The 14,940-nt window shown below is 45.9% G+C and overlaps 7 protein-coding genes across 7 annotated transcripts; 5 read left to right on the forward strand and 2 right to left on the reverse strand.

The window, feature by feature from the left end:
• Positions 1 to 12: 12 nt before the first annotated feature.
• On the forward strand, positions 13 to 1,197 carry BGW36DRAFT_388649 (uncharacterized protein). Its single transcript, XM_046217251.1, has 2 exons — positions 13 to 541; positions 611 to 1,197. The coding sequence occupies exons 1-2, from the start codon at positions 149 to 151 to the stop codon at positions 1,088 to 1,090; spliced, it is 873 nt and encodes a 290-aa protein (XP_046067703.1). The 5' UTR covers positions 13 to 148; the 3' UTR covers positions 1,091 to 1,197.
• Positions 1,198 to 3,733: 2,536 nt separating this feature from the next.
• BGW36DRAFT_432160 (uncharacterized protein) lies at positions 3,734 to 4,682 on the forward strand (the record flags this gene model as incomplete). Its single annotated transcript, XM_046221088.1, has 3 exons — positions 3,734 to 4,266; positions 4,337 to 4,427; positions 4,479 to 4,682. 3 exons carry the CDS (start codon positions 3,734 to 3,736, stop codon positions 4,680 to 4,682), a joined length of 828 nt encoding a protein of 275 aa, XP_046067704.1.
• A 603-nt stretch (positions 4,683 to 5,285) lies between these two features.
• Positions 5,286 to 6,161, forward strand: BGW36DRAFT_305113 (uncharacterized protein; the record flags this gene model as incomplete). Its single annotated transcript, XM_046212040.1, has 1 exon — positions 5,286 to 6,161. The coding sequence occupies one exon, from the start codon at positions 5,286 to 5,288 to the stop codon at positions 6,159 to 6,161; it is 876 nt and encodes a 291-aa protein (XP_046067705.1).
• A 129-nt stretch (positions 6,162 to 6,290) lies between these two features.
• Positions 6,291 to 8,240, reverse strand: BGW36DRAFT_305517 (uncharacterized protein; the record flags this gene model as incomplete). The annotated part of the gene is made up of 1 exon (XM_046212074.1): positions 6,291 to 8,240. One exon carries the CDS (start codon positions 8,238 to 8,240, stop codon positions 6,291 to 6,293), a length of 1,950 nt encoding a protein of 649 aa, XP_046067706.1.
• Positions 8,241 to 8,468: 228 nt separating this feature from the next.
• BGW36DRAFT_349712 (uncharacterized protein) lies at positions 8,469 to 9,593 on the reverse strand (the record flags this gene model as incomplete). Its single annotated transcript, XM_046213297.1, has 3 exons — positions 8,469 to 9,020; positions 9,082 to 9,495; positions 9,558 to 9,593. 3 exons carry the CDS (start codon positions 9,591 to 9,593, stop codon positions 8,562 to 8,564), a joined length of 909 nt encoding a protein of 302 aa, XP_046067707.1. The 3' UTR covers positions 8,469 to 8,561.
• A 527-nt stretch (positions 9,594 to 10,120) lies between these two features.
• BGW36DRAFT_349714 (uncharacterized protein) lies at positions 10,121 to 11,894 on the forward strand. Its single transcript, XM_046213298.1, has 3 exons — positions 10,121 to 10,795; positions 10,848 to 10,938; positions 10,995 to 11,894. Exons 1-3 carry the CDS (start codon positions 10,131 to 10,133, stop codon positions 11,700 to 11,702), a joined length of 1,464 nt encoding a protein of 487 aa, XP_046067708.1. The 5' UTR covers positions 10,121 to 10,130; the 3' UTR covers positions 11,703 to 11,894.
• Positions 11,895 to 12,922: 1,028 nt separating this feature from the next.
• BGW36DRAFT_304531 (putative acid sphingomyelinase) lies at positions 12,923 to 14,921 on the forward strand (the record flags this gene model as incomplete). The annotated part of the gene is made up of 3 exons (XM_046211980.1): positions 12,923 to 13,066; positions 13,136 to 13,222; positions 13,299 to 14,921. The coding sequence occupies 3 exons, from the start codon at positions 12,923 to 12,925 to the stop codon at positions 14,919 to 14,921; spliced, it is 1,854 nt and encodes a 617-aa protein (XP_046067709.1).
• Between the last annotated feature and the right edge of the window lie 19 nt (positions 14,922 to 14,940).

Consider the following 14,940-nt stretch of genomic DNA (forward strand, 5'->3'; position numbering starts at 1 on the left):
CATTCTGAGGCAGCTCACCTTAAGGAATTCTAGTATATCAATAAAAAAAGAAGGGAAAATAGCAAATCAGGAAATCAACGCTTTAGAATAATACTAAAGATACCGTTTACGAATAAAAAACCAGCCGAAATTGAGCAAAGGGGGGAAAATGGCCAACACATCGTTGAGACTTAGTTTGGAAGACGACGATCCTACATCATCCCAACAAAAGATCTTTGACATTCTCAATGAGGTCCTACAACCTGATAGCATCACAAGTCTTGAAGATGCTGCCAAAAGACTCGATAACCTTCATCCAGATCGTCGGCCTACTGAGTCTGAACAAGAAGATCCCAGTAACTTCATTTACGTCTTCTTCCAGCCTTTTCATACGGTTGCAAAACAGATCCCAAATACACATCCTTCGCAAGACAAATTGGCTGCACTCGTGAATACTATTCAAAACCTGCCGTCTAGACCGATACATGTTAATGGATGGGGGGATTTTGAGTTGTGGAGTAGCTTGCCTTTATTTGGTGAGACCTTCAGTGACGCGTATGATGTGAGTCTCGGCCTCAGCCTACCTTTTATCGGCTGGAAACATCTGAACAATTTCTGACGACTTCCGCAGAGCGATCGTTCCAAATCCTTTGACCCTGAGGTCAAGACACAACGAAACTTGAACTTTCAGAGCTATGGGGCACGATTGATGGGCAACGGCACTATACCGAACGATAGATATTGCATTTGGGCTCTGGCCGATGCATTGGAGGGTCGATATGACAACGGCAAAGGTCGTAACCGCCAAATTCTCACTAGTCCCGCGGCTGATCCAGAAGTCGACTCTCGTATTGCTGTTGCAACTGAGTGGATTTTGCATGCTGGGCATGTTTTCTATCGTAGTGGCCCCACGGTGGGTGGTGATTACCACGGGCCGCTTGTAAAGGGACCAGGAAAAGTGGCATTCAGCTCCCAGCGATGGCAGCTGTGGAAGGACCGACTTGTTGAATTTGCAAACTGTGACGAACTGAATGCAGACACAAGAAAGAAGGCCCAGGTAGCTGCTCTCAAGATGGAGGAGATCGAAAAGGCTTCATGTGAGCAGGCATAGAGGTACATAAAGAATAATGTATATTATATTTTGTATCAATTAGAAGAGATCAGCCCTTATGATAAAACATAGAACGCGAAGAATAGAAATTAAGGATTGCTCGGAAGCCACATCTTGTTCTGTATGGTAGTCGGAACTGAAAATTAAGCTGTCAGAGTAACCTTATAACTACAAGGTGAGTTTGAGTTAAAGGTTCGTAATAGGTCATGGAGAGAGGAAGGTAAGAAAGGTGCTTTTTGCAGTCATTTAATAGTTCTTGACGTGATTCAGTGTCTAATAGAACGAGGTTTTGTTTTACGCCAGTGCAGACTTTGAATCAGGCTCCGGGGGCACACGGTATGAATAAAGTGCGGAAACATCATTTTGTGATCGACAATGACAATTTAAATAAACGTTGTTATTATTCCAATGCATGCTAGCTTGCTGAAGCATTCTCCCATAGTGATTTTAGATTTCAGACAACACCGGATGTCCGGTCAAATTTCAGTGCTGACGTATCGCTAAGCCTATTGATTCTCTCGTTTAATTCTCTCGTTTACTTGTGAGTCCAGAATACTCCATTCAATTGTCAACACATGTCTTTTAGCTCTGGGATACGCCACGAGGGAAGGCAAGAATGCCCACACTACACCTTCTCCTGGACGGAGTTGATGTCCTGGGGACGGTATAGCGGGCTTTTAATTGATGGAACCTAGAAAAAGGCAGGAGAGAAACTAAACTTAACAGAACCGAGCGCATTAGTGCATACCATATACAACCCAAATGTTCAATAGAGCAAAGTTTGCTTCGTGAAATCCGAACTTCCATTTTCACCAACTATGGCTTTCAATTGAACAAGGCGGTTCAGTGTACTCGTGCGATTCATGTATCAAGCTCTTATGTTTTACTAGTCTTCTTCTTCCAAACCGAAAACCTGACCTTGATGACCCGCCATTTCACTGGCAGCTATGGCCGAAGATCGTTCTTATCTTTGACTAGAGGCATGGACTATTCCCCGCGGTGACGACCGCCAGCACTTCACAACGATTGCGACTTCGCGCCATTGGTTTTATCCGCCGGCATTTACAATGCCGATGAACATGGGGAAATCTGGTTAGCTTGATCGGTCGTCAGCGCCCGCAAGTTGTTTCTTATTCTCTCACATTCACGACCTGTAGAATGGAACCCTTGAATGGCCGACATAGTGCATTATAAGAAAATATTAGTGAAATAAAATTTCCACATGAGAAAAGTCAGCTTCTTCACAAGTTCATTCTATCAAGTAAATCCGGCTCAATTGCAACAGATTGAGATATTCCTTTTACCACCCCGAAGCGCAACAATTATGGTGATGGATCTACAAACTATTCAAGAGCAACAAAGCAAACATTTCAACGTCGGACGATGACATCACAACCAAGAATGAAAAGGGCCTGAAAATCCACCCGTAGATAATAAAACTGGTCGTTGTGGCCTAGTCAGAACGAAATCAATGATACGATGCACATCTATTATTGTAGTGACTTGTCTACTGTGTAAATAGATTGTTCCGAACTAGTTACTATTATTCTACTGTTTTTAATTCTATTAGGAAACTCGTTGGTCAGCATGAAGTAGTGTTAGGGTAACCCTTAAGCCAGCTCAAGTCAACGTAACCCTAAAAATCCTTCGTCTTTAACATCAAGATGGCAGCCGAAGAGGTTTTCAATGGCTTGAAATAAGATGCTAGCCATATAGGAAAAGAATATTGATATCCTCTTAGCTATGAATAACCGGCCGTAAGAAATGTCACTTAGGCGGTAACTGACCAAACTCTACGAAATAAAAACAGTCAAAGTAAATTAGATCCAAGACCGTTACTATTCGGTTTTGGCCCCAGAAACGACCACACCAAGGCCCAAGCAAGACCGAGGCTTTCTTGGTTAGTTCGACTTAGTAGTGTAAATGAAACCGAGCTTCTACTGTAACGCTGACAAGCCACATCAGGCTCTGCTATTATTTTATTGTTCCGTAAGGCGGCCAATCCACGTGGATGGCGCACGACAAATATTTCGAATAACTGGTATTTCTGCTAGGATTTATTTTAGCAGCTTCAATAGGCCTATGGGTATGCTCATTAATTCAGAGAATCCAACAAGTAGGAGAGGTGTATACCGTTGACAAAAGCTGCGCAAACGAAAATATTGACATCTAGAATAATGCCCTTCTAGATCACACTAAGGAGTAGGGAATACGTTGGAACATCAGACTAATAGCTACTACGCCTAGAAACTTTAGTCTTCGAGCTGCCGCTTTTCTAGATTTTAGTTTAAATTTGCCTTACTATAATTTTGGATCTTGAATTCGTACTATGACTAGCCATGCTTTGAGGCTAGCTCTTACAATTAAGATGAACAATCCTTTTACTCTTAAATATGCGATGAGGGATAGAGCTATTATATACAAAAGGGTATTACCTCGTAACCTTTGTAACGTTGACTGTCCTTTTCTCAAAACTTCTACCCTCTCTTGCAAAATCCAACTTGCCTTTCTTTCATTTCACATCTTAAGAAATAGTTCCAATCTGCCGTTCTTTCCATGCTGAATAATAAAGCCACAAGCGAATCTTGAATACCACATAACGGAACCAAGATATCAATCGTTTAGAATCAGGAACACATCAAAATGAGGAAATTCACCGTGGTTTCCCTTTTATCACTAACCACCAGCACATTCGCTGTTCCCTTGGCTGGTGCTGGTGTCAGATTTTCTGGACCATATCCCACAAAAGCAATCATTAACCGCGACCAACCTAAAGGAACGGCCATCGGAGGAGCAATGAGTACATTTACTGGCGTCCCCAAGGCTATTTTCGCCTCAGCAAACAACACCACCACAACCACTACTATCACCACCACATCAGGCTCTTATCCGCCTGAATTTGTGACCATTACCGTCATCAACTCCTACGGAAGCGATATTACAACATCTCACTCAATTGCCACTGGTGCACCGACGCCAATCAGTGGCGATGTAAGCACAGGCACGATGACAAACGGCGAGACAGCTGCTTTTGCTGTCCCCACGGGCTGGATTGGAAATATCGCTGTCAACGATGCAAAGTACGCGACTAGCGGAGACGACAGTTTAATTGAAGCGAACTTTGTTATACCATATATGGGGACTGTTGCTGTTGTGGATGTCGACATCAGCTATGTGTAAGTCTCATTACCGAAATATGAAACCTCCAAATGGTCCTATTCGATACTAACGTGATGATAATGTTAGCGATGGCTTTTCAGTACCTATCGTGTGTTCTTGCAACGATGTCGTTGTCACAGGCTGCACCCTCGACCTTTTCTCCTTGAGCACATGCCCAGTAAGCTGACCCATTCCGAATAGCAAGAATATGGATCTAACAAGTATATAGAACAATGACGGCCAGAATGCCTGCGTGAACCCACTCCGGGCTGATAATCTTGCCACCTCAGCTTCAGACTTCTTCGCACCCTGCGCTGGCATGGCTTACACTTTCCCCAACGACTCTGCTGCTAACAGCATGGGTGCGTGCCAGACCGGTCAGATTACTTGTTGCATCGGGACCGACTGCCCTGCGAATCCAAAACAAGGATAGACATTCTCCGCCAGATAGCAACCAAAAAGAGCAGAAACGTGTGGAAGACTTCAGAAGTCGTTCACGCGACAATATAACTTAGATATTAGATCGCAGTACAGGCTGTAACGAGATTTATTAGTCAAAGAGACCTTATTAATTCAATACATATTATATATCATTAGAGACAGTCGATGCTACTTCGTAATTGGCTAGCTTCAAATGTCAATTGTTGGCCTGAATCTAAAAGCTTGCCTCATTCCCGAATAGGATGGTGCATGGCTGACCCTTATCATCGCCGATATTTCCTCCGAGTGGCGCAATAAGTGCGTGAGATATGAGACGCGGTTAGCCAATTGCAACATCATGTTACCCCGCGCGATCAATGCGTCTCGTGAAGATTCAAGCAGTCACTCTGGCCTTCTTCACAATGGCTTCAAGCTATAATTTCCCTAGTTATCGATAACCTTGGCGAAGAATTTCATGTGGCCGAACTGTTTGAGCTATCATAACCCTAAACTGACCCTTTTGGTCCAGTCAACACCATTATCACTTATCAGATAAGCCGTTCCGAGAATTCCGCACAGGCTCTTGATATCATAAGCATTGCAGAACGCACGTAAAATGGCACCAGCAAAAATATTCACGAAGACAACTACCACAAAGGTGTCCTCTATCCTCGATCTACCCGTTGACAACCGTAACGACCTGTCCCTCACCCGTCTCAACCAACTGCTTTACATACCCGAAACTGGTATATGGGCCCCCGGAAAGAAAGCCACTCCGATATTCGACTTTTCTTCGCGATTTAACCGATCAGTCAACAGCTGGTTTACCGCTGATTATGTCGGGTTTAACGAGGATGTCATGACGCAGGCGAAAAAGACAGCCGCGGCGGTTATTTCCTCTGACGATGTCTCATCACCATCCCCGGACCCATCGATTATTTTCAAACTATCGAGAACTCATTGGTACAATGACTCGAAACTCATTGTTACCAAGCCTGGTCACGTACACCGGACCGAAGATGACGAAGTCGACGCGCCGATAGCCGGTAACGAAGGTAGGAATGATACCGGTAGTGGCAGCAGTGGATCGCCAATCCTGGCAGAGTACTCCTCACCTCTGCTTGCGTACGGCGTAACGCATATCTCGTTTCCAGAAGATTCGCTACATTCAGCTCATGCAATTAAGATACGTCCACTAAATGCAACTCGGCGTAGCCAGAGTTTCGTGCAGGACTCCGTTACCTATGCGTGGGACATGAATAAGAAGCTCTTTCCTGGTGGCGGAGGCGTTCTGAGTTTGTATAAAGGGATTGGTGCGACTAAGAAAGTTGAAATTGGTAGGTATCAAAGCGACAATGGCAAATTTGTACCAGGTGGGATGCTCGTCATTGACTCTGACGAGGTGGACGTGCTGGTAGCGGTTTTGACACTTCTGGCTGTGTTGGGACAGAGAGATAGTTTTTCCTTTCCCACTGGGACACATGTTCCTTGAATGATTCCATTTCTTGGTCAATGCATATTTTGTATATTGAAAATATAAGAAATTAAATGACAGACTACATGACAGAGTCAGGCATATGAGATTGAGAAGGTGGAAAGAAATGGAAAGAAAGAAACCGCGTTAACGCGGAATAAAGAAACCATTTACAGTAATATTCCTGTCCCTGAAAATGTCTGTTTGTACCCTGATTCCAATTCGATGAAAGGGAATTTGTCCAACAGCGCGTTGCCCTGCCAGTCGCGCATTTGCGTAACCATCCTTGGTCTTATCAAGGAAACTGCGAGAAGAGGTATCGAGCAAGTCACCAGACCTCTGACTTGCTATAGAAGACGGTGTTTCGGGGCCCCAAGCGGGATGATCCAGGGTACTGTGGGTGAGTTCGATATCACAAGCTTCGAGGACTAGGAGTTCTTCCAACCCAGTCTGATGAGTGTCATGGCTTGAGATTGAGTCTGCAGGGCGGATAAAGCCCATGATGCGGATTCGAAGTTCTGCTGTGGGTGGAATATCAATCTCATCGATGAACCGAACTGAAGCATTGACACGGAGCGATTTCTGAGATCGTACATTTGCTACTTTTTCTTGTAGAACGATGCTGGATGCGAAAATGATACATCGTTGCCATGTGAAAGCATCGCTATTCATATCACCTATCGCGTACCCATTTTGCCCCGCGGAGGATAATTTGGCCCAGCCGAAATAATGGCCGTGAAGTCTCTGTAGGATATGGGACGGCACTCCTACAAGCGGGATCCTATGCAGTCCGGTAGTATCAACATTCGGAGGTCCACCTGAAACATCAATTCGGGCCACAAAGTTAATTGGATAGGGTGAGACAGGTCCCGACTCAATATCAATTTCCACACCTCCAAGTCGCGTGTATGCTAAGCCTTCTGTCTGAATGTAGCTAGTGTTGGCGTCCTCGATGTTGGAATTCACCCGATCTTCAAAGCCACTGACCGAGTATGCGGTTTGCGCAGCTGCTTGGGTTTTGGAAGACGGCATAATACCTTGAGTTGCGGTCTGTATTTGAGACGTCACAGGGGTGACTACCTTTGCCGCTGTGTTGCGAAGATACAAACTTCCAGCCCAGGCCCCCAGCTCCAACGGTAAAGTGCTCAAACTGGCACCACGTAATGACGACGGGTCTGATGAGGTCGAAACCACCCGAAAGACGGGACTAGTACATAGAGGCTTCCTTTTATTGTCACCCTGACATAATACAAACTGATAATAGGCATCGGTAGCCTCAACAGGGATGCGAATAATGGCTGTTTCGCGTAGTATATGACGCGATTGAGAAGAGCTTGTTGCTTTCTTCTTAAATCGCTTGATATCTCTCTGCCAGGCTCGTTCATCACTTGCGGTTACCTGATCGGACTGGATTGCCATTCCAGGTGTGACATTAAGCCAACTATCGTTCAACCCAAAGAGGGCTTTGGCACGCATTCCGGTCTTTCCAGTCCATCCTTTGCATTGCATCCAAATTGTTCGGTCTAGCGGCAGTGGCTCATCGGCAAAAATAGAAATGGCTAGAAAGGTGTTGCTTCCCTGATAGAATACAATGCCATGAGAGTGGCGTAATATGCTATAGTGCTTGGTGCTGACACTTGGATGCGCGACCAATCCTCCGACAAAATGCTTTGCCTCCTCCAGAGCCTTTTGAGCGTGATCTGCTGTTGTCTTCTTCCAGTTGGATGATTGCACCGGGCTAGTTTCCTCCGGCGTAGGAGAAGCTGAATTAAGCTTCGTTGAGGTCGAAGAGCTGCTGAGGGCATCAGGACTGGCTACCAGACCATAATCAGCATGAGCTCTAGGAAGCGACGCCGTTTGCAATGATACATTAACGGGTCGCGGTCGATCTTTCTCTAGAGCCTGGACCTCAAGTATCTGCTGTTCTAGTGCTTCATCCTGTGCCTTTGTCGTTGTGACGGGATCGTCTACAGTGCCGCCATGAGGATTATTCCCACGGTTTTTAATTGGTTTGCGGCGGATCTGGAACTGCACAGTCTCGCTGTAGGGCGGAGGCAAGCCCCTTACTCGTGCCTTGTCTGGCGACTGAGATGCCATCCTATTCCTAACCGCGATAGCTCATGCCGGATAAAAACGAAGCTCTATTTCCCAAAGCCGAAGCTCAAACGATGCAAGCTTCAAGTTCTCTGATCTCCGACCCGCCACCTCCGAGAAATAGGATGCGGTCCGCGCTCCGATTGGTCACCAAGTGGTTGTCTTGGCAAACGCCTCCACACCGTTCGACGCTATAACATTTATTTTATTTATTTGTTTGGTTGTTTGGTTGTTTCTTTATTACCGATATGGAAGACTAAATTCTCAGTTCCCTATTCTATTTACCATTTCTCAAGCCTAATTGTGAGCATCATATCCACAGATCTAAGAAGATCCCTCAACTACCCGCGCAACAGTCTCCTCAACACTTTCAAGCTTGAGGCCCAACAAATCATTCGCCAACTCCTCATCCTTTGCATAGTTCGCACGGAGACCCTCCTTATTGCTGAAGCTTGTGGCGCGTACTAATATCAGAGCGCCGCTGAAGTCCCCTTTGCCTAATTTCTCAACACCCTCGCTGACTTGTTCGTCAGTTGTAGTGTTGGCGACGGTCCACTTGGAAGTAGTGGCTTCTTCCAGAGCTTGGAGAATCTGTTTCTGCGTAGTTTCAACAGATGAGATGTAAAGGTTCTTATTGGCAGTTTTCTCTGGACGCTCGAGAACAGCTACGACGGCACGTTTGAGCTGATCTTCGTTGGTCAAAGTGAAGGCCTTGTTGCCGCCGTCCCAAATTGTAGCTGTACGTGCTGAGAGGTCATATCCGAGGAACCCGTTTTCTAGGGCCTGTGCTTTTGCATGAGACCTTTCTCTTCTGTTTGTTCAAGGGTTTGTAATCTTTACTTACCCAATCGAATAGCAATGCGGTCCAGATCCCGGTCCACGTCAAGCCCGAACCCTCCTTCGCCTTCAAATAATCCAGGACTTCCTTTTTCTGTTCAAAAACAGGCAAAAGCTGCAGAACAGTCGGACTGAGAGTATTTGCCGAGAACTCAGAGGGAATGAATCTTTTCACGCCCGCAGAGATAGCAGCATCAATGAATTTCTTTTGCTCGGTGAAGCCACCCAACCCCACGACACAAATGACCGTATCCTGGCCCTTGAATGCAGACACCAAGTCGGCCTCGGAGAAGTCGGATTTGCGAACGGTCACTCCAGCTGGGAAGGTCCTGTCACTGGACTCACGAGTAAGAGCGGTTACGTGAAATTGGGGAGCATGGACGAGAGCATCGAAAACGATTTTGCCAATGCTTCCGCTGGCCTAGATTACCACAAAAAGTCAGGTATAATCTATAATACGTATGGGAGATAGGTAAGATATACTCCAATGACCGCGATGTTTTTTAGCTGAGATGCCATTGTGATGAGAGTTAAACAATACAATCCTAGCTTTCAATCAGTGTTCGAGAAGATGTAGCGAGGAGGATGCCGGTTCTTGAGACGTGTTGATAGAATACAATAACCAGGGGTTTTTATATCCTGAAGGCCCTTTCTTGTATTATATTTCTCTTCCTCCTGTATAGCGACTTTCTCATTCTCTATCACCACATTTTGGTATCTAGTATTTAGTAATCGAATACTCAGCTTTGATTGGCTGGAGCGGCATCGCGGAGACAGGTCCGCTCCCAACCTGACAAATTCTTTGCTTTCTCCTCTTAGGAATCAACCAAGGAATCTGTATTGCGTTATTTGTTGCTATTTGCATTTCTAATCTCTGATCCATACTTACTCTCGACAGTTACTTTGAACACTTCCTCTACCGTTGCGAACTACATCTAGTCTCTTGTCATATGCGGACCTCCCTCCGCCGTCTCCGCTCCCGCCAATCGGCGCCAGCCCGCCTCCTGCGATCCCTCGTCTCTGGCTTCCTCTCCGCTTGTTAACCACGCACAGGCAATGCTCAACATGCCTTCTCATTCGCCATCAGGAGGGAGAGCGGCGCGCGGGAGATCGTGTCTGGAATGTAGGCGACGCAAAATTGGATGCGATCGGTCGCATCCTTGCTCGTACTGTGTGAAGAATAAAATCCAATGTACCTATCCTGAGCTTTCGGGGGGACCTTCGTGCACGGACGCAACATATAAGACCGAGATTCTACGACGGCGAGTTGATGGCATTGATGAGCGATTGGGTCTCCTCGAACAATCCATGAACGAGATCAAAATACTTTTAATGGAGAGAAATACTCCTGTGCTGGGTGGCTCGACAGATTCACGGCGGACAGTATCTAGAGCAGTTGCCAATCATGAGAATGATATGGCAAGCCAGCCGATACATTCATCAATGACCATCGACTCCGCCCTAGAAGAGGCAGATATATTCTCTCCCACCACTCTAGTTTCCATGTGGCAGACATATTTGGAAAGAGTAGACCCGTTGATCAAGTTATTCCACGCGCCGTCTATGCAAAAGATCGTCATGCAAACATTCAAAGACTTGGAGGCCTCGAGCCCCACCACAGTGTGTTTGACCTATGCAATTGTCTATGCCGCAGTCATGAGTATGTCACCAACAGAGTGCACTTCGGAGCTTCACAATAGCAAGGGAGTATTACTGGAAGGGTTAGTCCGGCCTGTCCGTACACAAAGATAAAATTTACTTATATACAGCAAGTTGTCGAACCAAAGTAGACCAGTCTCTATCTAGGGTTGATGTTTTGAATACAAGGAACATGCATGTCCTACAAGCACTTGTGTTGTACTTGGTAGGTGGATAGCCCATTAAGAATTTTAAAAATCTTTTTATAACTAACATACAAAGATTTGTGGCCGCCTAGATCCAAAAGGGCCTAATGTTCACGGTCTCATTGGAATGGCGATTGGAATAAGTATTAAATTGCATCTCAATCGCGACGGCGATGCGGGAAGTATCCCGCCATTCGAAATCGAAATGCGTCGACGGCTTTGGTGGCATGTTCTCACTCTCGATGTTCTAACTGCTCAAGATAAGACCACAGATCCGTGTATTCTGGGAAGCTCGTTTAACACAAGAATCCCGTCCAATGTTTCCGACAATCGACTGGACCCAGATATGAGTAAGGAACCGATAGACAGGCCGGACGACACAGAAATGATATTCACTCTAGCGAGATTTGCCATTACCTTTTACTCTCGGCAGTTTATGTTCTCGAGTCAATTCTGTCGCGAGAACTCCTATGCGATATTGTCCTTGGCAGAGAAACGTGATGCAATTCGCATGCTGGAAAAACAAATCGAAGATGAATATTTACAGTATCTCGATGAGTCAATACCATTGCAAAAAGTCGCATTGTTAGGCACAAGGCTCAATTTGTTGAGGCTCAAGCTTTCTACAAATGATCAACCGCCGAATAAAGCTGGACCTAGATATGACGACAGTTCCATCCAGGATTACACAAGATACATAAAAGATATCACTGCTATGAATAATTATGAAAGGGGTATTGGTTTTATGTGGATTTTCGAAGATTTACTGAACTATCCTCTGTAACTCGAGCGATATTAGGATAGTATGGCATGAATGCATGAATCTTAGCTCATTGTGGCAAGGGCGGCAATCATGCCTCTACAAGCGCATGTTAAGATAGCATGCCAAATTGCATCCTTTCATGCCGATTTATTTTTGTTCAACATCGCAGGCTTATGATAGGAAAGCCGTGCGCCTTGACTAAGTAAATTCCGGGCCAACATCTAGCACATCGGCGAAAATACTGTGCAACCTTGACTGGAGATTTTTAATTATATCCATAGAGCGGCTTTCATAGTTGGTGATTATCATTCGCTGATACTTGGGGCACAGAGATGTCTTCAAAGCGTGGTGCAGTAGCTCTAGAGTGTAGTAGCCCAGGCGCATACGTATTTGAGGAAAGAGATAGTCCCACAAAAATTCCCTTTCTTTCCATCTTTTTTTGAGATTCTGCACAGCTCCAACGTTGGGCACTCCGTAGACACGTTAGAGTCAACATTTGTTTGTAACTCAACAATGAAAAATTCTAGTGAAGAAAGAACAAGTGATGGGCGTGTTCGGAATTTCTATCTAGGCAAATGATGAAGCTAGATGATTAGCATTACAGACATTTCAAGGTCGATATCGTAAGAACGCGGATCTCCATAATCACAGCAAGCCTGACCACAATGCATGATAGAACGCAAGGAAAAGGGGGAATGACCATAGAAAAACAGCCAACCACGGAAGTCTAGCTGAGCATGCGCCGAGAGCCGCGTAATCGGAGAAAACACAAGCGGAGGCAGGTGTAACAGTAGCAGCGCATTCTCTCGCTAAGAAAAACCAAGCTTTTTTTAACTCTCAATCATCACCAATAATCTTGCCATTCGCTCTGGTGACCCCTGGTTGCCGGTGTCACGAGATCGGCACCCCCAGTAGCCATCGATCGTGTCAGCTCGACTCGTTCACTGGCCGAGGGCTGAAGATAGTTTAGAGAGAGCGCCACATGCAACCTCTACGCGGGTCGGCCAATACAATTTCAGACTACAGCATCAGTACCTAAGTTAATAGCTATTATTCTATGCCAGAATGGGTTAATAAGGCCGTCTGTTCAGTAACATGTCTGACAGTTGAGATCCACGATCTGCTCTCCTTTAAATAAGAGGCCGCAAAGCTTGTCTTTAAAAGGGCAGGTTACCCAGCAAGGTCCCCAAGACTGCCCAGCAGTGTACTAGTGCCTTAGATTAGGTAAAACACACAGCAGGATGAGAACTTCCGTGGCGCTCCCAGCCCTAATCGCGGCTGGCGCTATTGCAGGCCAGCCCCCCGAATCGTCCCTAGCTACCCGCGATTTGGCTTCGGAGATTTGGGACGAAATCAAAAACGCCGCTACCTGCGCTGGCTGTCAGGTGAATATTTTCCGATATTTTCTTTCGCTGTCGTGACCATGCAGTTGACGAAAATTCTGTTTTATACAGGTCATTTTGGCAGCATTGAAAGGTGTTGCCGACCTCGGGACGACACTCTTGGTCGATACGCTGACGGAAGTCTGTAAAATCAGCGGGGTAAGCTTTATTATGCGATGAAAATTATTAATCATCATAGTTAGTCGGTCTCTAACCTCAAACCCGGGGCGTATAGGCAGAAGACGATGATGTCTGCGAAGGAATTATCTCTCGCGAGGGCCCAGTGCTCCAGTACATCTTGACCCAGCTATCTCTAGGCTCAGAAACATCCGATGTGCTCTGCACCAGCGCATTCGGTCTCTGCTCATACCCGCCAGTACGCAACTATACTCTCACATTTCCATCCCCGAAACCCGATAATCTTTCGCGCCCGTCATCTAGCGGCAAGTCCCCAATCCAAGTGGTGCACTTTAGCGATACCCATGTCGATCTGTCCTACGAGACTGGGTCGAACTGGAACTGTACGAAGCCAATTTGCTGCCGTTCATATGAATCTTCAGATGCACCAGGGAACACGACTACCCCATGTGGGCCGTATGGAAATACGAAATGCGATGCGCCACTTAGCCTAGAGCAGAGTATGTTCGATTCTATCAAGGCAATGGAACCAGCTCCAGCGTTTTCCATCTACACTGGAGATGTCGTAGCACACGACATCTGGCTGGTTGACGAAGATGAGGTCTTGACTAATTTGAATGCCACATACAGCTTGATGACAGAAGTTGGAAAGGTGTTTGCGGCTATCGGAAACCATGACTCTGCTCCAGTCAATGACCTGCCTACGACACAAGTCCCCAGTGACTACAATTCCAACTGGACATACCAAGCGCTGGCCCAGAATTTCACTACTCTAACCGGTGACTCGTCTGTATTGTCTGTAGCCGATCAATACGGATCGTATTCATCTGTCTTCACTGGCAGTTATGGCACCGATCTCAAAGTCATCTCGTATAACAGCATCTTTTATTACGTCGACAACTTTTATGCTTTTCTTGACCCAATGCCCTACGACCCAGATGGACAGCTAGCCTGGCTCATTGATGAGCTCCAAGCATCTGAAACGGCAGGGCAGCGTGTCTGGCTGATTGCGCACGTTCCGACCGGCACATCTGATCACTTCCATGATTATTCGCACTATTTCGATCAAATTGTACAACGTTATGACGCCACAATTGCTGCTCTATTTTTTGGTCATACTCACACCGATCAATTTCAACTTTCGTACTCAGATTATACCAATCAGAATGCCGAAACTGCCTCCGAAGTTGGATACATTATGCCATCTCTTACGCCAACATCAGGCCCGCCCGCATATCGTGTATACGATATTGACCCAGTAACTTTCGGCGTTCTCGATTTCACCGTGTATATTGCTAATATCAGTGACCCCACATATCAAAATAGCCCGACGTGGGCTAAATATTACTCTGCTAAGGAGACTTATGGCTCTTTACTATCTCCACCGGTCACTGACCCTGCCGCAGAATTGACGCCTGCATTCTGGCACAACGTCACAGCCATTTTTGAAACAGATGACGACGCTTTCCAAGGCTACTATGCTCGCCAAACTAGAGGATACGATGTTTCAAATTGCACTGATGCCACTTGCAAAAATCAAACAATCTGCGGTATTCGTGCTGCAGATGCTCAATACAACTGTGTTGTTCCCAAGATCGGCTTTAACTTTGCCAAACGGGATGGAACCGACCAGGCTCATGTAAAGCCGCAGAAGGAAAAGTGTGATGACGCTGGGCTAGTTTCGTTACTCGGCAAAATGATTGCAAATGGTAAGAATTAATCTAGTAGGCAATACCACT

The sequence above is a fragment of the Talaromyces proteolyticus genome (assembly GCF_021365285.1).
Source record: "Talaromyces proteolyticus strain PMI_201 chromosome Unknown BGW36scaffold_12, whole genome shotgun sequence".
In the NCBI taxonomy this organism is placed as follows: Eukaryota; Fungi; Ascomycota; class Eurotiomycetes; order Eurotiales; family Trichocomaceae; genus Talaromyces; species Talaromyces proteolyticus.